The sequence below is a fragment of the Notolepis coatsorum genome (assembly GCF_963971535.1).
Source record: "Notolepis coatsorum genome assembly, chromosome: 18".
In the NCBI taxonomy this organism is placed as follows: domain Eukaryota; kingdom Metazoa; phylum Chordata; class Actinopteri; order Aulopiformes; family Paralepididae; genus Notolepis; species Notolepis coatsorum.
In genome coordinates, this window is record NC_140182.1 from 19,232,863 (window position 1) to 19,256,785 (window position 23,923).

A 23,923-nucleotide genomic window follows, 5' to 3' on the forward strand; every position below is an offset into this window, starting at 1 on the left:
GAAATGTGTGGACGCTATGCTGTAATTGCAAATGGAAAAGTGAGTCGGGACATTCACATTGTTGCGGTTCCGTGCGAACGCCAGAGGAGGATCCTTACGTCAGACTAATTAATTGTGATATTGTGGATTATGGAACGGACTGGAAGCCGTATTAAATGTAACGGATTGGATGCCGTATTACGTTGAACCATCGCAATTAATGCCGTCTGGACGTATGGAAATGAAATTGTTCGCTTGGACATCCCTGATGTGTGGCAATAAAATTCCCAGTTCCATATAGCCCTACATCAGTGAAAATTGGACGTTTTTTTTCATTGTAGTATATTACGTTACTGCATAATTTACTAAGCAGAAAGAAAAGGAAACCCACTTTTGAAGGCTCTGACGCCACACACCAAGTGAATGCAACGTTCAAACTACAATAAGGATAAATAAAAAATAAAAAGGATAAATAAATAAATGTCTGAAGCCAAGCAGCCAAACAGTCATGGAGGTAGTAAAATAGCCTCTATGATTAGAAAGGTTGAAGCTGAAAAGGCAAGCTTAATGGAACGCCTTGCCAATTTAAAGAAAAAGCAAGAGCTTGAGAAACAACAAAGCGATTTGGAATATGAGACTGCCCTTGCCAATTTAAAGCACAAGATACGTAAACTCCCCCTAGAACTTCACAAGCCGTGGTCTGAGTCCAGAGGAAAGGACGGCGATCAAGAGGAGGGCAGTGAGGAAGAGGATGACGATTCGATTCCCTTTCATGTTCCCTCCAGGGAATGGTTGATGGATCATGGCCTGATTGAGGAGGAAGAAGAGGACGACAAAGTGAGCGCGCCTCATGTTCCCTCCAAGGAGTGGACGGTGGAGGGCGACCTGCTGAGTCCTACCCAGAGACTTCCTCCGAATGAACCAGACGATGATGATGGGGACGATGAGGAGGAGGACAAGGACGGCGTCGATGATGACGTCGATGATGAGGAAGAAGAGGACGACAAAGCGGGCGCGCCTCACGTTCCCTCCAAGGAGTGGATTGTTCCTCAGACAGTTCCTCAGAACGTCGATGACGATGATGGTGGTGAGGAGGACGGCGTCGATGACGTCGATGATGATGATGGTGGTGAGGAGGACGGCGTCGATGGCGTCGATGATGAAGAAGAGGACGGCGTCGATGACGTCGATGATGAAGAAGAGGACGACAAAGCGAGGGCGCCACATGTTCGTATACGTAAACGTAGCTCTACTCTGCAAGGACCTGCTGAGGACAAGAGTGATGAAGGAGAGGAGGACAATGATGAAGACGAGGAGGAGGACAGTAATAAGCAAGAGGACAATAATGAGGAAGAGGATGACTATTCGATTCCCTTTCATGTTCCCTCCAGGGAGGGGTTGATGAAACATGGCCTGATTGAGGAGGAAGATGATGATGAGGAGGACGAGTCGACCCCCATTTATGTCCCCTCCAGCGAGTGGATGATGAAGAACCACCTGCTGGATCCTTCCCAGAGGGTTCCTCAGAATGAAGACAAAGAGGAGGACGGTGATGAGGAGGATGAAGAAGAGGACGACAATTTGATCGCATTTTACGTCCCCTCCATTCTGACTGTGCCTCAAGAGGACATCGAAGATGATGAGGAGGAGGAGGAGGACGTTGATGAAGATGGGAATGACGATGACTATTCAATCCCACTTTATGTTCCCTCCAGGGTGTGGGTTGAAGGCGACCTGCTGAGTCCTACCCAGAGACTTCCTCAGAACGAACCAGACGATGATGATGATGGGGACGGTGAGGAGGAGGACAACGTTGATGAAGAGGAGGACGCCGATGACGAAGGCAGAGAGGAAGAAGCAGTGACAGAGGAAATCGCTGTGTCAGACGCTGAGAGGGAGAGGTACAGTGTGGCAGCTGTGGGGGAGAGTGCTGCAGAGGAAATGCAGGAAGAACCTGAAACAGCACCAGCAAAACCAACCATTGACTCTGCTACATGGGCACCTGATGAAGACGAGGATGAGGAGGATGATGAGAGAGAGGAATCAGATGACTCCACAGATGATGAACGTACTGGGAAACCAGATGATGTGTGCGGCTGCAGCTCCTCAGAGAGTGAGGCAGAGGAGGAGGAAGATGCACACAACAGGGCCACTACTGAACCTCCAGTGTTTAAAACGAGAGCTCTCAGAAGCAGGACAGCAGCAGTCGCAGCCAGTCCAGGAGGGCTGACCGGGCGGCACCGTCCTGAGGAGGAGAGGGACGGCAGCATGGAGGTGCATCTCCCGAGACGTGGCTCTGCTCTGCAAGGACCTGCTGAGGACGGGAGTGTTGGAGGAGATGACGAGCCGGTGGAGGAGCAACTGCCTGAAGAAGCTTGTCAAGTGAGGCCCATGGAAGCCCATGGTGTTACCGGGGCCGGTGGTGACCGAACACTTTTGAATGTGCCAGTGTGGTAGATTCTGGAACATAGATCTCATGATCAAACTAATGTGTAGAAACACTTGGCCCTCAAAACTATAGTTCATAGATTGTGTGTGTGTTTACAGAGACTGATTGACATTGTGGCCACACAGAGGTCGATTTACATATAGAGTGAGTGGTCAAATAATTCTATTTACAACAGGAACCCGAGGGCCATCTGCCAGGCTTAAGACAATGGGCTCTGTAGATCGGAACAAAGGACCAAAAGGTCACGTAAACATGTTATCTCGCTGGAGTCTCCTGTGACACACACACACACACACACAACATATTCTAGAGAAACATGTGTCTCCTCTTAGGAGACATCAAAGGGCCAACTGGTCTGCCAAAGACAATGATTACATTCACACACACACACACACACACACACATTCACACACATACACACACACACACACACACACACACACACACACACACAGACACACTCACACAGACACACACACACACACACACACACACACACACATAGACACACACACACACACACATTCACACAATCAGAGCACACATACACACACACATACACACACAACTTAGTTTTTGATATGAAAATATAATTAGAAGTGTTTACATTGTGGTAATAATTTTGAAGTCATACTAAAACTGTATAAAATATTGATGTAAGCTAACAGAATGATTAGACTTGGTAGCAATTTATTGAAAGTCAGCCGACTTTGTGGTAAAGAAGATTAGTTTCACTTAAGGTGAAACTAGTCCTAAAAATAACAGAATGTGTACAAGTAATGTGTTTAAGTATGATATATCTGTGTTTATGTAATCAATATATCTTGAGGTTCATCAATCAAAGTATTAAAAATACAGGGAAACTATTCTCTGGGTTTAAATTAAGAAGAGGGTTGGCCTATTAAGCCAAACCCCTATTTTCAAATTCAAGCTTAGCAGGCCTGGGATTGGAGGAAAGAATTTGATGATGTCATTCTGATGACATCACAAGAGACTGCAGGTCTTGGCTATAAGATCTGGATGTGGTGAGGGGGAGAGGACTCTGGAAACCCAACCGACAGGAACACCTCGAACCAACCATCTCATCCACAGTCAGGTCGGCAGAAGAACAAAGGAACTTTTTGGAGGGAAAACGGACTGCTTTGTTATCAGCAGAGAACAAAGACCATCAACAACTTATCAACTATCATTCTCTTTACTGTTATATTAGTCTGGTTGTGTTCAATTACGGCATAGTGTTTTTGATCACAACTATAGCATTCTTTATTGTAATTTGTATACAACTCTTAACTTTGATTAAACAGCTGTTGTTAACTACCTTTTCCTCCTAATTCCTTCTGCCTGCACCGCTGAGAAGATAGAAGTAATTCCCAAAGCTTTAGAGCTATTGAAACAACGCAGAGTACTAAGCACCCGGTTCTGAACAGAGCAGAACCGTAATAGCTTGGGAATCCACTTCATTTGGTGCCATGACCCGGAGTGAATGAAGTGGATTCCCAAGCTATTACGGTTCTGCTCTGTTCAGAACCGGGTGCTTAGTACTCTGCGTTGTTTCAATAGCTCTAAAGCTTTGGGAATTACTTCTATCTTCTCAGCGGTGCAGGCAGAAGGAATTAGGAGGAAAAGGTAGTTAACAACAGCTGTTTAATCAAAGTTAAGAGTTGTATACAAATTACAATAAAGAATGCTATAGTTGTGATCAAAAACACTATGCCGTAATTGAACACAACCAGACTAATATAACAGTAAAGAGAATGATAGTTGATAAGTTGTTGATGGTCTTTGTTCTCTGCTGATAACAAAGCAGTCCGTTTTCCCTCCAAAAAGTTCCTTTGTTCTTCTGCCGACCTGACTGTGGATGAGATGGTTGGTTCGAGGTGTTCCTGTCGGTTGGGTTTCCAGAGTCCTCTCCCCCTCACCACATCCAGATCTTATAGCCAAGACCTGCAGTCTCTTGTGATGTCATCAGAATGACATCATCAAATTCTTTCCTCCTTAGACGACCTGGTGGTCCGAGGCTCCCCCAGGAGCACCATATCGATACCGAACTTAGCACGGACACCCGTTCGACACAGGCCGCTACAGCGCAGAACCCCCTAGCTCACTCGAACCGCCAACCTCAGCCTCCCAGTGACTTGGATAACAGGCACGCGCCACCACGCCCGGTCCAAGAGGAGAAACTACAAAAGACGACGGCGTAAGGAAACCTGGGAAAGAATGGCTGAGACTTCCCGACCGACTTACCGCCGACAGCCATCCTGATTACCCTGATGGAGAGCCACAACCAGTAGACATTGTCTATATGCCTATAGAACTATAGGGCTCTGTTGTTTAAAAAAAGAAGAAAAAAAAAGAGGCATTATTTCTTTGGCTCAAATATATCTTGCATGTTTATATTTTAGAACAGTACCCATAATAATGGAACCAGTTGTTGGACCAAAGTCTGACCAACAGCCTAGTGCTTGAAGTACTTTGAATATTATGGAAATACCTTGACTGTTACTTGACTCGCTAACTAATTTGTTCTTCCCATGCACAGGGACAACAAGCGAAAACCAGGACCCAGTCAAGCTTATTTGTGTTTGGAATTATGATTTGAAATTGATTATGTCGGTAGCTTCTCCGATATATATATTTTGTAACTGTTTAGCCTGTTCCACCCCACGGGGACGGTACCGACCCCTTTTTGACATTATTATCATATATTAATATTTTTATGAGTGATGCAATAAATGAACGTTTTTAAAATCAAACGTTTTCAAGTATTATTATCACTACTATGTCACAAATACATGTAGAATGTAAAACGTTAGGTTGGCAATAGTTTAGCAATAGGTTAAAAGTGAGTTTATATCATTTTAAGTTTTTATTTTCAACTCGCGTTTTTGACCCGGAAGCGGAAATGAAAATGTGAACGGTCGGAATTGGAATCTTTTTGCGGCCATTTTGAAGAGGGCCTCGCTAGCTATCTGCCAGTAGGCTTGTTCGAGATGGGATAGGCGGACGCAGATCTGCGCAGGTTTCACTACTGCCTCGCCAAGCGCGTTGCATGACGGTTAGAATGTTGTCCGACTTGCTCTGAAAATCTGACGAGGCGAGGCGTGGAACTCCCGCGGGAGCGAGCCACAAGCAGCCTTCAGAGCGAGGCGCCACAGTACCTCTCACTCGGCTGCTCCCGGCTGGGAAGCGACTTGCTATGGTCGGGCAAAGCGCCTATTGGCTCAGAAAAGTTGTCAGTCACCAGCCACGTGACAGCCAGGGAGTTATGAGATGTTTGATTGATTGATTGATTGAAAACTTTATTATGTTATGCGTTATCATCATATCATCATGATAAACTTCAAGCTGTCAGACACACACACACATACACACATGCGTCGTCTGTTTTGCCTCAATACTGTATATATAATTCTGTTTTGCCTCAATATACACAGTATACATATATATATATATTGATGCAAAACAGAATTATTCAGCAGTGTGTTGTGTGTGCGTGCGGCCAGGAGCGCGCAACAAGATGGTATACATTATGGTATATGAATAGTATATTCCACTATAGCAGTATATGGTGTGTGCTGTACATTTGAATCTGATCTAATTTTGCAAACGGCCATCGCATTATAATGAGCTGGACAGGTGTGTAATGACGTGTGTGTGGTGACGTGAAAGCGTATCTGCCATGCGAGACTAGGCGAGAGGCTCTCGTGAAATCGGCAGTGTCCGCCCTTTTAACTCCTCCCCCGGCTTCACTCGGCTACTCTCGTCTACTAGTCGAGGCAAATCGAAATCCATCTCGAACAAGCCTAGTGTTGGAATTTCTCCAATCTACACTTCCTGTGGTCCGCTATGGTGGTTCAAAGTTCAGCGTTCTGAATGAATCATATCAATAATTGTTATGATTCGCGATAATAAGCTACAAAAGGTAACGTTTTTGACAAATATTGAAACTCAGTCAGTTTCTCCACACTATTGTAATCATGTAGGAATAATTAGATCTGAAATTAGTTACAAAATGATTACACTGTGGGAGAAATAAAAAAGTACAGTCGATTACATTAAATATCAGTATATGTTATTATGCATGCCTGGTGATACTATATCCAAATTGAACTCGGCCATTTGAAAGATACTATATGTATATATATATATATATAAATGTGCGAATTGGCTATAATAAGGTAATGTATAAGCATATGTTCTATATTCTATAATAATATTTCAAATTGCATTGGTCCGGATGGGAGAATTCAGTACTGTATATACAAAACCTTCAATTTGATCATCTTCCCTTTATTAATTTCCTTAGATCTTTTGTACACATGATCTCAAGAGGGTACTGAATGAGCTCAGTGGCAGTTTTTTAAGTTTGGTCATTATTATCATGGTTTTATTCACTGTCAAAGATGAAAAGAAAAATCATAATTCATATTTTCCTTTGTTTCATCAGAATTTAAGCAAGCCTAGTAATAGACACAATATTTCTGACACTGAGAATACATTCATTGAGGTCCATAGATGTTCCTAGATACCAAGAATATGCAAATAGCCCTTGTAGAAGTGGAGCAATATTCCATTTACCTAGGTATACATTTATGCAGATTTTCACCTGGGGTGGAACAGCACAATTAGGCGCCGGTATGTAGAAGAATGGCCAGCTATAATGAACACTCACCTGACCATGTTATTTGTTTTATAATTGTGTAGACACAATTAGGGGCCGGTGTAAAGGCCAATGAGTGTTCTTGTTATAGATTATAGTTAGTATTATTATTATCTATATATTAAATTATATATTAGATCAATGCACTGTTTTAGACTGTCTTATTTATGTTTGTGCACTAGGGGGCACACCACCTCTATTATAAGAGGCTCTGTAATCAGAGCCTAGGCATGCACCTGCTGAGGATTTACTCTCAAACCTGCTTTCACTGCTTTCACTGTTGGAACTGCTTATCTGTAACAAACAATTGACAACTGTTCTGTTCAACATCATCATACATCTTTCCTTTGGACAATAAAACCCTGCAAACTACATCGGCTGCAACTTGGACATTCAACTCATTCAACATCCACAACTTTGATTGCTGAGTATAGGAAATATCTAAGTGGGTGCATGATGCATCGTGACGCTTGTCGATTCATTGGGGAGCAACAAGCGGCCACTACACATAGTGTTATTGTTCGTTGAGCATCCTGATGGCCTGGGGATAGAAGCTTCTTCTGAGTCTTTCTGTGCTTGCCATGTGCTTCTGTGCTTGCCTGACCGCAGCAGTTCAAAGAGGCAGTTGTTTGGGTGGCTGGAGTCTTTGATAATTCTCTTAGCCTTACCCATGCACCGCTTGTTGTAAATGTTCTGGAGAGTGGGAAGCCCCCCTCCAATTGTGTGTTCGGCTGAACGGGCCACTCTCTGTAGTCTGCTACAGTCTTGTGCGGTCTTGTGCGGTGCTATTCGTGATTTTTTAACGTAGCCTCTGTTTCCGAGGACGCTCTCTGATTGGCTAGGTACAGCGAAGAAGAAAATGCCCTCTCTGATTGGTTTAGCTCCGAAGGGTCTCTTCCGCCTTGTACATATATTCTCTATATGCTTAGGCATTCTTTATTTTTTTTATTTCTACTTTTTCTCCCATTTTTTCAATTTTGTCTCCCATCCCAATTTCGTATTGTCCAATTCTACCCTCCCCTGTCTCGAACGCTGTTAGGCCATGCCTCCCACAGGCCGGCTGCAATGTGGACGAAGCCTTGCATCACGTGTCCCCTCCGGTACACGAGGAGGCAGCCGTCGCATCTTTTCACCTGCACAGCGCGATCTCTCAGTGGCGAGGAGTAACGCGTGGGAGGGACACGCCGCCCCCGTTGCTTCCTGATTCTGCTGCGCAGGCGCACCAACCGACCTGTAGGAGTCGCTGTCCACAACGTCCGATCCCCACCCACCAGCTTCCCTCCGTAACACTGCCAATTGTGTTAGTATGAACGACCAGCCAAGCTGGTAGCAATGTCGAGAGCTGGGCTCGAACCCAGCATCTCCTGCATTAGTGGCGAGCGCCTTGCCCACTGCGCCACTTAGCCGCCATGCTTAGGCATTCTTTCGAAGTGGTTATGCTTAGGCATTCTTTCGAAGTGGTTATGCTTAGAGTTAGGGTTAGCCAATCGGAGAGCGTCTTTTTCTTCTTCGCTGCAATCAAAGAGCGTCTTCGCTCACAGAGGCTACGTTAAAAAATCACGCTGTAAATAAGGAGTCAGTTATTGCTGTGTTTTTTTATATTGAAAAGGCCTATGATATGGTTTGGAGACAGGGCCTTATTATTAAGCTTCATCAAATGGGAATCAAAGGTAGAATGCTTAAATGGATAAATAATTTTCTGTCTGATAGGAATATAGTGGTAAGAATTAATGGTGTGTTTAGTAAGGAATATATAGTAGAGAATGGAACTCCACAAGGAAGTATTATTAGTCCAGTGATATTTGCGATAATGATTAATGATGTTTTTAAGAACTTGGAAGGACCATTAAAGTAGCACTGTTTGCAGATGATGGGGCTATATGGAAAAGGGGGAGGAATCTCAACTTTATATTAAGTAAAATGCAAGAAGCAGTGGATGAAGTTAAAAGGTGGTCTCTAGAGTGGGGTTTTAGATTGTCAATTGACAAAACAAAAAAAATATTTTTCTCAAAGAGAAGTATTCCCCAAGAGCTAAATATATCAATTGGGGATAAAATCTTGGAAAGGGTAGAGCAGTTTAAATATCTTGGTGTGTGGTTTGATAAAAGACTAACATGGTCTTTACATAATGTAAGATGGTAGACAAATTGTTAGGGTTTGAAACCGACCTCAAACGCACGGCACAGACAGGTAGTTCAGAGTTAGCCAAATACTAGGGCGTATTTATTTACAGAGTCAAAAAGGAGTCGAGTAACAATTTCGAAACAACAACAAAAGGAGACTGCCTTCGGCAGAGTTATCTGCGGCTCTGCAGATCCTCTTGGTGTTAGAGGTGGGGAATCGGCGTTGACGCCGTAGCGGCTCTGCAGATACTCCCAGCTTCAACTCGAGGTGGAAACGGAGAGAGAGAGAGAGATCAATAACAGTCCAACAGTACACAGAGGCAGTGCAGTTCCCTCCTCCCTTAGCTGAGTCCAGAACAAACAAAAACGATAATCTTCAGTGTTCTCCACAACACACAATTTAGCTGAGTCCAGTGCAAACAAAAAACGATACTCTTCAGTGTCTCCTTTAAACACACAATTTAGCGGAGTCCAGTGCAAACAAAAAATGATACTCTTCAGTGTTCTTCAAACACACAAAACAGATAATCCAAAAAGGGTTTGGTTCCAACTCACCAAAGTGCAAACGCGTAAAGCGGGCAACGAGGCGCAGCTCCAAACGGGGGAACAAGGTATTCACCAGCGGCTATCCAAGGATGTCCTGGAGGGAAAGTAGACGAAGCACAGCAACGGGGGGAAAGCAGGCAGAAGTAGAAGTATTCAAAACGACCCGACATCGATTGAAAGAAGGTCCCAGTATAAGAAGCCTCTGGGGCGCTAATCACAAACTATGACAGGTGCGTGCTGGAATTGATACTTGCTCCAGAAGCGTGTGGCGGGGAATGCACCAATCAACACAGTACCTTAAAGGAGCGTGTGGCGGGGAACCAACCAATCCTCACACAAATGCAAAAAAGTACTGAATGTGATGAGATGTTTGAGAGGGCTGGATTGGGGAGCTAGTAGAAATGCGATGAGAACAATCTATATTAGCCTCATCAGATCACTAATAGACTATGGTTGTATTATTTATAGGTCTGCAGCAAAAACTAATTTAAATAAATTGGATGTAATCCAGACTAGTAAAGCGTTGAGATTGTGTTGTGGCGCTATGAAAACTACGTCAGTTGCAGCACTCCAAGTGGAGATGGGAGAAATGCACCCTGCATATTAGAAGAGATCAGTTGGCACTAGTGTATTGGGCCAATCTTAGAGGTCATAAGGATGAACATATTAGCAAAAATGTACTGCAGTGCCAGGAAACAGAGAAGGCTCAACTAGAAAGTTTTGGGCGGATTATAGAACAAAAAGCCATAGAGATGGGCATTCTGGAAATGAGTGTGTGTCCAACAGTCTGTTTCCCAGCAGTTCCCCTGTGGTTGATGGGTACCCCTGTTGTTGATATAGACCTATTGGAGTTAAAGGAGAGAGAGGAGATGAGCAGTCATATGGTGGAGAGCCTGGAATCAAACAGAGTGGGTGCTGCATTTACAATCCCACGTTTTAGGATTTCTAAAAAAGAGAGATTAAGTGACAGTCTAGCAGTATATACGGCAGAACTAGTAGCTATAATGATAGCGTTATCCTGGATAGAGGAGAATAGACCTAAGAGTGAGGTCTTAATTGCATCAGACTCAATGTCTTCATTGATAAGTATTCAAGATGTTGTGTCCCAGTCAAGGCATTGTGCTGTAAATAGTGCAGATGGTAGACAGACTTCGGCGCTCAGGTATCAAGGTTGCCTCTTTGTGGGTTCCGGCCCATATAGTTCGAGGGAATGAGTTGGTGGATAAGTTGGCCAAAAAAGCTTGTGAACTTCCTCGAGTTACAATGAATATAGGCTGAAATCCAAAGTGTAGTCAAACTAAAGGTTAAGGAAAAATGGAAAGTCATGTGGGATAATGAGAGGTTAGGGAGATGGTTTTATGGGGTGCAAAAAAGGGTGGGTTGGAGTAGGGCTACTAGTAGAAACAAGCAAGAAGAGGACGTGTTTACAAGAATGAGGTTGGGACATACAGGGTTGAACAGTATGTTAGTAAAGTTAAAAAAGCATACTAATGGACAATGTGAGTGCAGTGTTAGTCAAGAAACGGTAGAACATGCCGTAGAACAGTGTACATTATATCAACGCGGCAAAGAACAGTTCTTATCAGGGATTTGCAGAGGGAAAAGATAGCACTTAAAATAGCTGAGAATAGCTGCAAAGAAATTCTGGAGAAGTTTGTATGAAGAGTTTATTTAATTTTTTGAGAACAGGTTTATTTTATAGGATTTTAGAACATCCAGATCCACACTCCTTATCAGTAGATGGCGATAATGCTCATCGAAAGTGATTGCCAACCGCCAATAAAATAGAAAAGAAGAAGAGGAAGAAGTAGAAGAAGAAGAAGACGACTCCGGATACTGAAACAGTTCGGTTAGCTCAGCTGGGTTAGCTCAACCAAAAACGCGATAGCGGCTAACATTAGCTTGTTTACTGGTATGCTATGACTTAAGAAATAAGCTAAGGTAACGTCAGTACAAGTATGACATATGTTTCAGTCTCCTTCAGGGTCTATGACGTACTCACTTGTTGAAGTAGCAGAAGAAGCCTAATGTAGCTAGCTAACGTTACATGGTAGACTGTTAGCTTAAAAGGTAACGTTATGGCGCAGGCTGACATCATGCAACACAGATAATGTTGACTTTGACGTATTATTATTAGTATATGTAGTAACATTAGCCTAATATGTTAACGTTGTTCTAGAATGGAAATGAGCAGCATGCTAGTTATTGCAGCACTGTAACGTTAAGAGCAGAAACGACCAGCGGTGGGGAAAGTAAAACTTCCATTGAAAAATATTTTCAAGTATTCAAGAACATTAATTATTATAACACACGTGTGTGATGTAGAGCTTGGGCCCTAACAGTGTTTCCTGTCGGCTATTGTATTAGAAAACACCGCAACAGGGAATAAACGTGGGGCCTTTAGAATGTTTATGTTGTAATTAAAGTTAGAAACGGTCTCTATCAAAGGGGGAAGACGAGCTACATATTATGAGGCTGAAACATTGTCTGGCTTGAACTTTGAAAGTGCATTCATATCTCAATCAACTTGCATGTTGTATGCACACGTTTTTTCTTCAAAGTACTAGTATAGTTCGGCCGAATGCAGGGTTCAAATAAATATATGGTAACATTTAGGATATTTCCTTTGGAATGTAGTGGAATACAATTATATTGGTCTACATCCCCAAAATGGAAATAATCAAGTAGTATCTAAGTAACTAAAACTTATAGTACTTAAGTAAAAGTACCTGTTTACTTTTCACCCCATCATCCCAATAGTTTCAAGGTCAAGTTTCTTTATTAGTTGTCATACAGAAGTACAGAATACTTTTATATAAAATCCCAATAATGGATGTATGTTCACTCTGCTGCAGGACAGCTATTGATGAGTGCTGTGTCAACAAGTTCAACAACTGCTTTTTGGTCAAAGTCACCCATTTGTCATTTTGTTTGCAGTGTTGGGAATGCAGCCACCTCTCCCACGCGATGCCGTCAGAGAGCTTGTGTGCTCCTGTCTGCACAGGGACCCGGTGGCGGCAGACTTACGCTGCAGCCTCTTTGTGGCGGCGGCACAGAGCTACAAGCGGGATTCTTTGCTGAGACCCTTCCCGCCTAGATACATAAGCGGGGATAACAAGGATTTTGAGGAGCTGGTGAGAAACCTTTTGAATTCTGGCTTTTGCAAACTAGTTTTATTAACAGTGGGCGTGGTGGGCATGGCTTGCCTCCTTGTGCTTTGGCGTTCAGGTGGGACATTTTTTATGACAATAATACACATTTTGTGTATTAATATCACATTATCTGTTCATATATTATCTTCCGTTTGGGAGGAACTTGAGCTATGTGCTTGTTAACCATTCATTTTAACAAAATAATCGTGTACCAAGATATATTATAATTTCATCGCAATATGACCCCCATTGGTAAAAAGATTACTATTTTTGTTGTCCTCCAGCTAACAGATGTGAGCTCATTGCCTGGTGTGAGAGAGTTGGTCAGACTGAGACCCGGGGAGGGAGATCATCACCTGGCTCTCACCCACTGGGTGCTCTCTTCCAAAAGCTTTGCTGTGAAGACACTGCAGAAGGAGGAGGTAGAATGCCACAGTCCTACTTAGATATTCAAAGGGGAATGCCACTCATTTTTGGAATTCACATATATACGACTCATTTTTAGCTTTATTGATTGAGCTGCTGTGGGGCACAATGACGTGTGTGTGTATATATAAAATGGGCGGCATTCCCATTTGAGCCAATTCTGGTTTCAAGATTCAACCCGTGTTATTTAAAACTCTTTCTCTGCCCTCCAACAGTATGCTAAACTTTGTAGCCTGACTGAAAATGAAGGGATTTCTACGCCGGTCCCAGACTTCTTGTTTGAGCTGGAATACTGCGACCAGATGAACGCTAAGTTTGAGAAGATGCGGGCGGGCAGAGACGTCTTCTATGCATTCCATGGGAGCCGCCTGGAGAACTTTCACTCAATCATTCACAACGGGCTGCACTGTCACCTCAACAAGGTTGGTTCAGTAACCCCAGCCTCATGAGATGCGGTGGATCTTTCCGTTCGTTCTCCTAATAAATGGCTATCTTACTGGGAAAGATTTTTTTTTTGCCTGACCCAGCAGGCCGGCCTACTAAAGCAAATGTCCCTAATTGACTGACCTCATGCGTGAGTGTCATGGTCGGGTCCGGCTTTTTTCCCCTTTCTTTTTTTAAAACTTTCTTTTTTAGCGTTTATCGCTTTTTCTGACCGACAGAAACAGGTTGAAATGGGATGTAGAGCAGGGGAAGACATTCTGAGAAATGACGGCGGGTCCGGGAATCGAACTCGTGTCCCCCAGATCCGTGACGAGCACGGTTTTCCCCGACGCAGAAATAGTGCAGAGATATGCGGTGAGCTACGGGAGCTCCCCCTTTTTTCCCCTTTCAGCCTACACCCTGGAATTGTCTCATTCAGATGTGTTTTGTCTTAACACATTGGGTGCCACGCCCCTTCCGGGAATTGAGCCGTTGTCTGCCATCGCTCTGTTTAATGGAGAGAAGGCCGTGTTTGCGAGTGCTTAAACTATATTTTATATTATAGCTATGGATCTAATAACACCGTCGATTGTCAGTGAGTTGCTTCTGGTCAACATGCAAAAAACAGATTGTTTTTTCATCCGTACATTTCCATTTTATACCGTTTTGAATATGAGTATAGTTTGGGTGCTTCTGAGTAATCCCAGGAAAAGACGCGATAATAGCGTTTTAGTGAAATCCAGTTATCATGTTGTAAATTTTCGCCTGATTATCTAATCTTCCTGAAATCAACGCTAGATTATCGTTATTATCCTTCCTCATGCAAGAATGAAATGTGGTTAGATTTGATATATAGTGTTCTTACCTTGTCTCTGATGTAATGCAAAAAAAAATCCAATTATCTGATCGCCATTTGAAGTACTGGGCGCGGAGGTCCGTGCCACGTTCTCCAGCATTGCATATGAACGAGGGGGGGGCAGCCTCGTAGATGTATGGTGGTGACCGGTTGGCTCACCGGAGTATTTAAACCCCGCCCGCACGGCTCAGCTCGGCTCAGAAAACAAACCACATTGTTTCTAATGGGGTGCAATAGCGGCCACAAAGCGTTAGGGGGCGGTATTGACCGTCTGCAATCTCAGACACACTCAGAACAGCATGCACAAGGTGCCTCGATTAATTATGAATGGCAATAGCGAATAAAAAAAATACAGAGAGAAAAACGTAGATCTACGTTTCCGGCACTCAAGCGCTGGGCCACAGAAACGTAGAACTACGTGAACGGCACAGGAAGTGTTAAGTGTGTTATGATTAGGGCTGCAATGATTTGTCGATAACATAGACATTTCGTCGATTTGCTTATTCATGACCGACGCATCGTATTGTTAGTTTGTTACTTATGTGCCGGCTTTGCGGTGGAAATGGCAGACGTTTGTAGTCATAACATGTGCAACGTGTCATCTGACTAGTGCCCAATGAATGAATGAACCACGTTCAAAATATAAACCACTTCTCACACATTGGGCACCGGGGATTAGTCTGGGCCCGTGGTAGCTAGGCCAAGCATTAAAACATAGGACTTTGTCATCTTGTTTGCAGGGCTATATTATATTATAGCTATGGATACAATACTATGGCCCATTTGACATCAAATATCTATTGTTCAATATGTGAAAAATAATAAATGTTTCCATCCATACGTTCCCGTGTTATACCATGGTGAATATAAGTATAGTTATAGCGTGGTCTGGGGTAATTCCCAGAGTTTTTTGATGCTTTGATCGCCACCAACGGCATACGTTGTGGAGTAATGTTAGACACACTTTCGGATCGCAATGAAGGCATGCTTGCATCAACGCAAGATTGATATCATATAGCCCTTACCTTGACTAGGATGTACCCCCAAAAAGAATATTCCAATTATCTGATCGCCATTCCAAGTATTGATGTCCATCGTGTCGCCAACATAATCCACCACACAACATGGATCGGGAGTATTTGATTCTTCTCAATCCGAGCGTTATAACCGCTCGTCTTGCCCGGAGAAAAATAGCCGACGCGGACCCATATAAACTACGCACAGCCCAATACACAAGGTTTCAAAGGGTGCTCGATACCGCCACCTGGTAGGATGTGGTCGGTATTGCACCTTTGCGATCTCAGTCTCATTCCCTATGATAACACCAGGCTCCCTGGATGGATAATGAATACAAATATAGAAAAAAAGAATAAACGACCAAAACCTGAGATATCTCGGGTCTGGCGCCCCAACCGCTGGCAAGTTAACCCGACTTATCTCGGGTTTGGCGCACAAAGGGTTAAACCACTATTTGTGATTCTGCCTAGAGCCAGGACCCGACAGTGCGCGTTGCGCTTGGCATTTGATAACTTCCGTGTTTGACATCATCTCCAGCTGCAACAGTACGAAATGGAAGGGGCTGAGCCTGATACACTGACCCCCCCTCTCTCTCTCTCTCTCTCTCTCTCGCTCTCTCGCTCTCGCTCTCTCTCTCTCTCTGTACGTTTCAATGATTTCAGAATCAGAATCACAAAGGTCTTTATTGCCAAGTAGTTTACACATACAAGGAATTTGATTTGGTCGTTTTTGGTGCGAGATTAACAGACAGACAATTATGGTAGAATAAAACAACATGGAATATAAACAATATATATACAAAAATGTATATATATATATATATATATATATATATATATATATATATATATTTGAAGTAGCCAAACGTTGCACTATAAAAACGAATTGGATAGTTGATATAATAAATACATTATTATAGAGAAATATTTCACTTCATTAGCAGAAATATTGTAAAATCATTAAGTCGGCTAGAAGCTATTCTCCCTCTATCTTTTGTTTGTGTGTATACATTTACTATAGGCTACTCTTTTTTACATGGATTAGGCTAATTAGCTTTAACGATCCTGATTCCTGAGCCTATTTTTAATTTCTCTTTCTCCAATTTTCTGTTTTTCTCCCCGTCCCAATTTAGTCGCCGTGCCAATTCCCCCCCTCCCCTACCTGGCTGCTGTATGCATGTTCTCCTACGAGTCGGTACAAGGGCGTCCCGAAGCCGACCGCACGCTTCCTCCGATACGTGCGGCGACTGCCAGTGAAGTCTTTTCACTTGGCAGCGAGGACTCTCATTGGTGAAGTGTAACGCGTGGGAGGGCACGCTATCTCCACCAAGTCCTGCCCCCGCTGAGCAAGCGCCGAGACCTGACCTGTCCACAACGCCAGATTCCCACCCACCAGCTTCCCACCCCCTAATACTGCCAATTGTATTAGTATGAACGACCAGCCAAGCTGGTAGCAACGACGAGAGCTGGGCTCGAACCCAGCATCTCCTGCGTTGGTGACGAGCGCAATCTCCGCTACGCCACCTGACCGCCCTCCTGAGCCTATTTTATTCAAAAGGAAGATATTGATTTAAATATGTATATATATATATATATTATATAAAAAAAATTATCGTGTCTCCTGTGCTGGTACAAGCACTACCATAGCGAGATGACACACAATACATATAATAACTCGTGGAGATATACTAAAAAGCTATTTCAAATTTTTTAACGGTAAAAAAATCTCTGGCTGGTAGTTTAAAAAAAATTAAATCTAAAGCTAAAAAGTACAATTTGTTTACATGCATAAATAAACTTTATGTCTCCTCTCCTACTCTGGGTATTCAGTAGGTGGCGTCAAAGAGGCAACTACCCATGTGACCTAAGGATATAGGATATATTAGAAATTTAGAATCAATTGTTGTTGTTTTTCTGGTCAATTTAATCGTTTCGATTAATCGAGTTGCAGCCCTAGTTATGATTCTTAGACAGTAGGAAGGAAGCAGTGGTATTGGATTGCTTCTGTCGATAAGAGGTTGCTAGTAAAATTCAAGACTATATGAGAAAGGTTTGAAAAATGGCAAATGTTGCTGTTTTTTTTTATTAAAGTACAAAGTGAGTTCTACTCCCTGTCTGACAAGTCTTTTGGCCTTTCCTGCAGACCTCACTGTTTGGAGAGGGGACCTACCTCACCAGTGACCTCAGCATGGCTGTCCTGTACAGTCCCCATAGCAACGGGTGGCGTGAAAGCCTCCTGGGGCCCCTACTAAGCTGCGTCGCCTTGTGTGAAGTCATTGACCACCCCGATGTTAAGTGCCAGGTGAAGAGGAAAGGTATGGTTAACTCCAAAATAGTGATTGTTTATCAGTGCAAGATAAAACATTTTAGTGGCTCAGGAGGTAGGTTGTCTGTAGGGCTGTCTTAAATACTTCGACGCTTCGAAGCTTCGTTCGATGGCACAAGCTTCGAACATTAAAAAAAAATCGAAGTTTAAAAAAATAAAATAAAAATCAACTTTTTTTTTTTACTTCGATTTGTGTGTGTGTGTGTGTGTGGGGGGCCAGGGGACAAATACACTGGAGGAAAGTAACCCAGCTCAGCACTGCCCAAATTATATCATCACTATTGCCTGTTTGAAGGATATCATCCTCAAACACATATACACCTACATGCCTTGTAGAATTCCACACATAAGAAAGAAAGATACTGGGATGAATAAACAAAATAGGAAATAAAATGTAGAAATGCATGCAATACATAAATAAATATGAATCTCCATATATGAAATAGAACATTTAGATAAGGTGCTACTGAGATGTTTTGGTGAGTTCTTTGTTTTTTTGTGGAAGTAGCCCTTCTTAAAAATGCATGAACATTCACTGATAATTGATCTGTAGTGGAGTCTACAAGGTCTACATTGCCGGACCATGTAGAATCCGGACCTTGTAGACTGACATAATTCTGTGCATAGTTTAGTCTACACAGGCCATATTTCAAATAATCAAAATCTTACTTCATTCATCTTAAACATTCTTGATTTGGGGGATTGGTACAGTAGTTCCCATGAAATCTGAAGTTGTTCAAACGACAACAGCGATCCACCTTGAATTAAATCACACAGCCGAGTGAAACCTTGTTGGCTGCGTCACAGTCACGAAAGGGGCTACTTAATTCATTAATCCAATCCACTTTATTTATAGAGCACATTTAAAAACAACAAAGTTTACCAAAGTGCTGTACAAGTCCCACAACATAAGATTAAAAATATATATATATATTTAATTATTTTCTTCGAAGCTTCGAATTAAAATCAAAGCTCGGCCCTGAAGCTTCGATTGCCAAAAAAAGCTTCCAAGGTCAGCCCTAGTTGTCTGTTCATTGGAAGGTTCCCGGTTAGATTCCGGCTCCTCCTGGCAGCGTGTCGAAGTGTGCATGAGCAAGACACTTAACCCCTAACTGCTCCCGATGAGCAGGTTGACACCTTGCATGGTTGCCTCCGCCATTGGTGTGTGAGTGAATGGGTCAATGTGAGACATAAGTTGTAAAGCGCTTTGGATAAAAGCCTTATAGGCGTGTTTCTCGTCCACATCGTTAAACTCTGTGCGCGGGCGCATCAAGGAGGCGAAAGGGAATGTAATCCTGGTCAGACTACAATAAATGTGCATTTGTTAGCATACTAGTGATCTAAACAATCAATCAATGCCAAAGCTAGATATGTAAAAGGTGAAAGACTCACAGCCATGCTGATTTGGCAAAATGTCATCCAGCCGTTTTCGTTTTTAAACCACTTTTAGTCAGGGGAGTTGCCATGGTTTCTCCATAGAGCCCTGTCATACTTTTTTAGTGCAGCAGCTCACGCAGGTCCGGGGCAACTCAGTCACGTGATTCAGCGGGTATTGCTGATTGACTCGACCACTGTATGTTTGTAAATAAGAAACCATCTATATAAATGCAGTCCATTTGTACTATGGAAGTCAATGGAGAAGTCATACTGTTACAAAAAGTAACTGAAATCTGTACTTTCACTTCTAGTGACAGGAGGGTGATGGTTTCTATTGTCTTTGAACGCTCAGGAACTGGATAACATGACACTCGGATGTCAACTACATGTCCCATACTGTGTTTGAGTGTCCTGATGGAGAGTCCACGGTACACCTAAAATCCCACAATCCCATTCAAATGTACTGAGGGGCGTTGGTCTCTGCTTTGTTAGCAGAAAAGACTAAATAATGTCTGAATGACCACTTAAGGGTTCCCAATTTAGGTGAACTTTAAATAGTAAAATTCTATCAGAATATACATCTATTACATTTTGAAGAATTTCTCGGGGTGCCTATAATCATGCAATGCATGTTTTTGAGAGAAGGGGGGGGGGGGGGGGGGGGGATATATATAGTGCTGTCAGGCGATTCATTTTTTTTTATCTAGGGCGGTCAGGTGGCGTAGCGGAGATTGCGCTCGTCACCAACGCAGGAGATGCTGGGTTCGAGCCCAGCTCTCTGCGTTGCCACCAGCTTGGCTGGCCGTTCACACTAATACAATTGGCACTATTAGGGGGTGGGGAAGCTGGCGGGTGGGAATCTGGCATTGTGGACAGCGACGCCTACAGGTCAGGTCTCGGCGCTTGCTAAGGGGAGGGGAGGAATTGGCACAACGACTAATTGGGATCACAATTAATCACATTTTAATCGCATAACCATTTTAGGCCTGATATTTTATATTCTATAATCATATTTAAAATAGCATGTGTCCGGATGGCAGAATTCGGTACTGTATCTACAAAACCTTCTGTTTAATCATCTTCCCTTTATTAATTTGCTTAGATTTTTCAGGTCTGGTAAATTTTAGCATGGTGTTATTCAGTAAAAAAAAAGATCAAAATAAAATGAATTGAATTGATATTCTCATTTGGTTCATTACAATTTACTCAAGCCTAGTAACAGACACAGTATTTCGGACACTGGGAATACATTCCCTGAGATCCATAGATGTCCCTAGAATTAGATACCAAGAACATGCAAATGGACCATTTAAAAAGAAGAAGTTTGTAAATGTTTATTCTACATTCTTTTTTTTATCCACTTTTTCTCTTTTTTCTATTTTTCTCTCATCCCAATTCCACTGTGCCAATTCTTCCCTCCCCTGTCTTGAACGTTGCTCGCATATGCCCCCCACTGGCCGGTTGTAGGGAGGATGGAAGCCTTGCATCACGTGTCCCCTCCGATACACGAGGAGGCAGCCTGTCACATCTTTTCACCTGCCAGCGCGGACTCTCATTGGCGAGGTGTAATGCATGGGAGGCTCACACTACCCCCGCCATTTCCTGTCTCTGCTGTGCAGGCGTCCCCAACCGACCTGTAGGAGTCGCTGTCCACAACGTCCAGATTACCACCCATCGACTTCCACCCGCTAACTCTGCCAATTGAGTTAGTATGACGGCTGGCCCAAGCCGAAGGCAACGCAGACAGCCGGAGTCGAACCCGGGGTCTCTTGCGTTGGTGACGAGCGCAATGTCCGCTGCGCCACCCAGCCGCCTTTATTCTACGTTCTTATGGAATGAATGAGATAAAACATTTATTATAGTTCTTAAATTTGTTTAATTAATTTGTAATTAATTTTCATAACGCGATAATTTGCTGTGTAATTAATCTAATTAACGCGATAAACTGACAGCCCTAATATATAATTTAAAACCCTTTGAACAATTTTAACTCGTAGGTTAGATTTCTCTCATATTTCTGAGTATAAAATCAAGCTGATAAACAACAATGATGTTACATATTTACCTATGGTGCCTATGTATGTATGTGTATATATATGTGTGTATAATATATATATATGTGTGTTTATGCAGAGTGATAGCGGAATTGTTATCGGCAGTGTAAAAGGGGTATTAGTGCAAAGTGTAGAATTTGTTTCCGTTTCTAATTCTGAATTCCCTGATCTATTTCAGACTCTGAGATCATTGACCGCCAGCGCTCGAGGGCTAAGAACAGCGAGGGTGGGGAGGTACCCCAGAAGTACTTTGTAGTCACCAACAATCAGCTGCTGAGAGTGAAGTACCTCCTCATGTACTCTCAGAGAGGGCACCTGTCCAGGTAATGGCAAAGCTACTGTGTTTGCGGCTCAACATGTCTCCTTTATGGGGTGTGGTTGGAGAATATTTCCATTACAATCGATGAAAGCAGCAGCACTGGTTAGGAAAGCCACACGTGGCAGCGCATACCTGCCCGGGGTCCCCTCGTTTGAACTCTTATTTTTATGCAAGTGGTTTATAATCTTTTTCCTCTATCCGCAACAACCTCCTTAAAACTACATAGAAATACACTGAAAACAGTACTTAAATTAATATGCTCCTATTGCTTGATTACAAATTGACTGACTTCTCTAGTGAGTTCTCTAGTCTAGTAACCAAAGGGGAAAATATGTTTTGGTAAGCTTCTTGTTCTTACACGGCTATGGTGCTTAGTTGGGATGAACCTACATCTGCCTTGTTCTTGGCGGTAACGGGTTTGTTTTACCCTGTAGTGGTAACGGGTTTGTTTTTAGTGGTAATATATTTGTTTTTAGTGGTAAATAAGGTTGGTTTTAGTTGTAACAGGTTTGTTCTTAGTGGCAACAGGCTTGTTTTTACGCTGTAGTGGTAACAGGGTTGTCTTTAGTGGTAACAGGGTTGGTTCTAGTGGTAACAGGTTTGTTTTGTTTGTTGTTTCAGACATTCCCGGGGCACCTCCTGGCTCGTCAGACACCATTTTGCAATCATGATGAGCCTCTACCTATTGCTGCTCATATTCATCGGCGCCTTCAATTCCAACACATTCCTATCCTTCTGGCAAAGACTATTCCGGTGACAGGACAGTAGGCTTGGATATTGATTCTCTGTGCCTTGCTGATCGGAGACAATCTTGACTGGAAGTTTCAGTAAAGAGGGACATTTCATGCACCTTAATCCAGTTGTTTGTTTAGTAGTACATCATCCTGCTCCTCTGTATTCACACACACACGGTCGCCATCACCACCATTCTTACAAAGTAGCACTGCTTCCCAAACAGCTCTGTGGGTATTATTACTGTATCTCTTTTTACAAAAAAATATATTCTTTATTCATTCTGAACCAAAAGCATTTTCAGAATGTTATGCAACGTTAAAGCTGTAATGAATTGGTGTGGTTGGACCTCCTACTCTGTGAGGTGAGTTCTCTAGTCTGTCGGGACACTGTCCTATCAACCAAAGGGGAAAATATGTTTTGGTAAGCTTCTTGTTCTTACACGGCTATGGTGCTTAGTTGGGATGAACCTACATCTGCCTTTTGTTAGGTTAAAAGTTAGTTAGATACTGCAAGAATTACTGCTGAGTTCATTGATACTTACACTTGTGATTTGTACTTCACTGACTCATTATTGTACAGTTACAATGCTGTCTGATGCACAGTATTGTCCTATCTCAAACACTGCCCTCTTTTCTTTATCCTCCAATCACAACTTTTGCTTCCCTCGAGGGGGGGGCGGCAACAGCTGTGATTGGAGGATCAAGAAAAGAGGGCAGTGTTTGAGATAAGTCAGTTGTCATTGAACTATGAAGAGAATGCGCCTCCACCATATTTACATGTTATAATAATTTAATATACCAGTTTGTTTTGTCATAGACTAAGTGAAGGTAGTGATTTGATTTTGACTACTACTCACTTTTTCTTTCTTTTGTAAATCTTAAGATGGTTTTAAGAGTTAAGTTTATCGTTTCAACACATACTGTTATGGTCTCTTAAAAAAGCATTGAAGACATTATGCTTTTCGTAAGGCCAGTGACATAATTGCTTCAAATCTGCTTTTGTATTTCCCTCTTGCAATGCAGCTCTTATGTCTGTACAATGTGTACATCTATCAAAGCAACATGGCTTTTGTTTTATTTTCTAGATTTGATACGAACTGTCGGTATACTAATAAAACTATATATTAAGATTTGATCATTTGTGTTCAAATTCGTATGTTGTGGAAAAGATAAATCTTAAATTAAGTTGTGATGTAAGATGCTGGCAACTAAAAACATTTCTGTTAGGCATATGTAACGGAGATCTCTAACATCATGGATTGATGATGTTCTAGAGATCTCACTGAATGTTCATTCTCGGGTGCAATGAACATTCGGAATTTAGACCTGCAGCACTGCAGCTGGTTACAACATAAAACGAGTAATCTACCAATTTATTCTATTGTTCTGAGGTTTTGTGCTGCTGTTCCACATGTATTCAAACTTCAACACGCGCTGCTCCTCTCGGACACCTTTATTACAGCTGGCACCTGGCAGGTCCTTG

General features: G+C 42.6%; 1 protein-coding gene across 3 annotated transcripts; it reads left to right on the forward strand.

The window, feature by feature from the left end:
• Positions 1-11,557: 11,557 nt before the first annotated feature.
• Positions 11,558-23,573, forward strand: parp16 (poly (ADP-ribose) polymerase family, member 16). Of its 3 annotated transcripts, none has more exons than XM_084334595.1 (7): positions 11,558-11,669; positions 12,695-12,891; positions 13,194-13,331; positions 13,551-13,757; positions 17,774-17,945; positions 21,566-21,710; positions 22,328-23,573. In XM_084334595.1, the coding sequence occupies exons 2-7, from the start codon at positions 12,703-12,705 to the stop codon at positions 22,461-22,463; spliced, it is 987 nt and encodes a 328-aa protein (XP_084190721.1). In that variant the 5' UTR covers positions 11,558-11,669; positions 12,695-12,702; the 3' UTR covers positions 22,464-23,573. The 3 variants fall into 3 exon arrangements, with proteins under 3 accessions (XP_084190721.1, XP_084190719.1, XP_084190720.1); XM_084334593.1 differs by having other exon boundaries at positions 11,580-11,698; XM_084334594.1 differs by lacking the exon at positions 11,558-11,669 and adding an exon at positions 11,692-11,827.
• The last annotated feature ends 350 nt before the right edge of the window (positions 23,574-23,923 follow it).

Excerpts from the sequence above, each read along its gene's own strand:
- parp16 (XM_084334595.1), top strand. The coding sequence starts at position 12,703 with ATGCAGCCACCTCTCCCACGCGATGCCGTCAGAGAGCTTGTGTGCTCC. Across the intron at positions 12,892-13,193 it reads ACAAGGATTTTGAGGAGCTG|CTAACAGATGTGAGCTCATT; the intron begins GTGAGAAACCTT and ends GTTGTCCTCCAG. Across the intron at positions 13,332-13,550 it reads AGACACTGCAGAAGGAGGAG|TATGCTAAACTTTGTAGCCT; the intron begins GTAGAATGCCAC and ends GCCCTCCAACAG.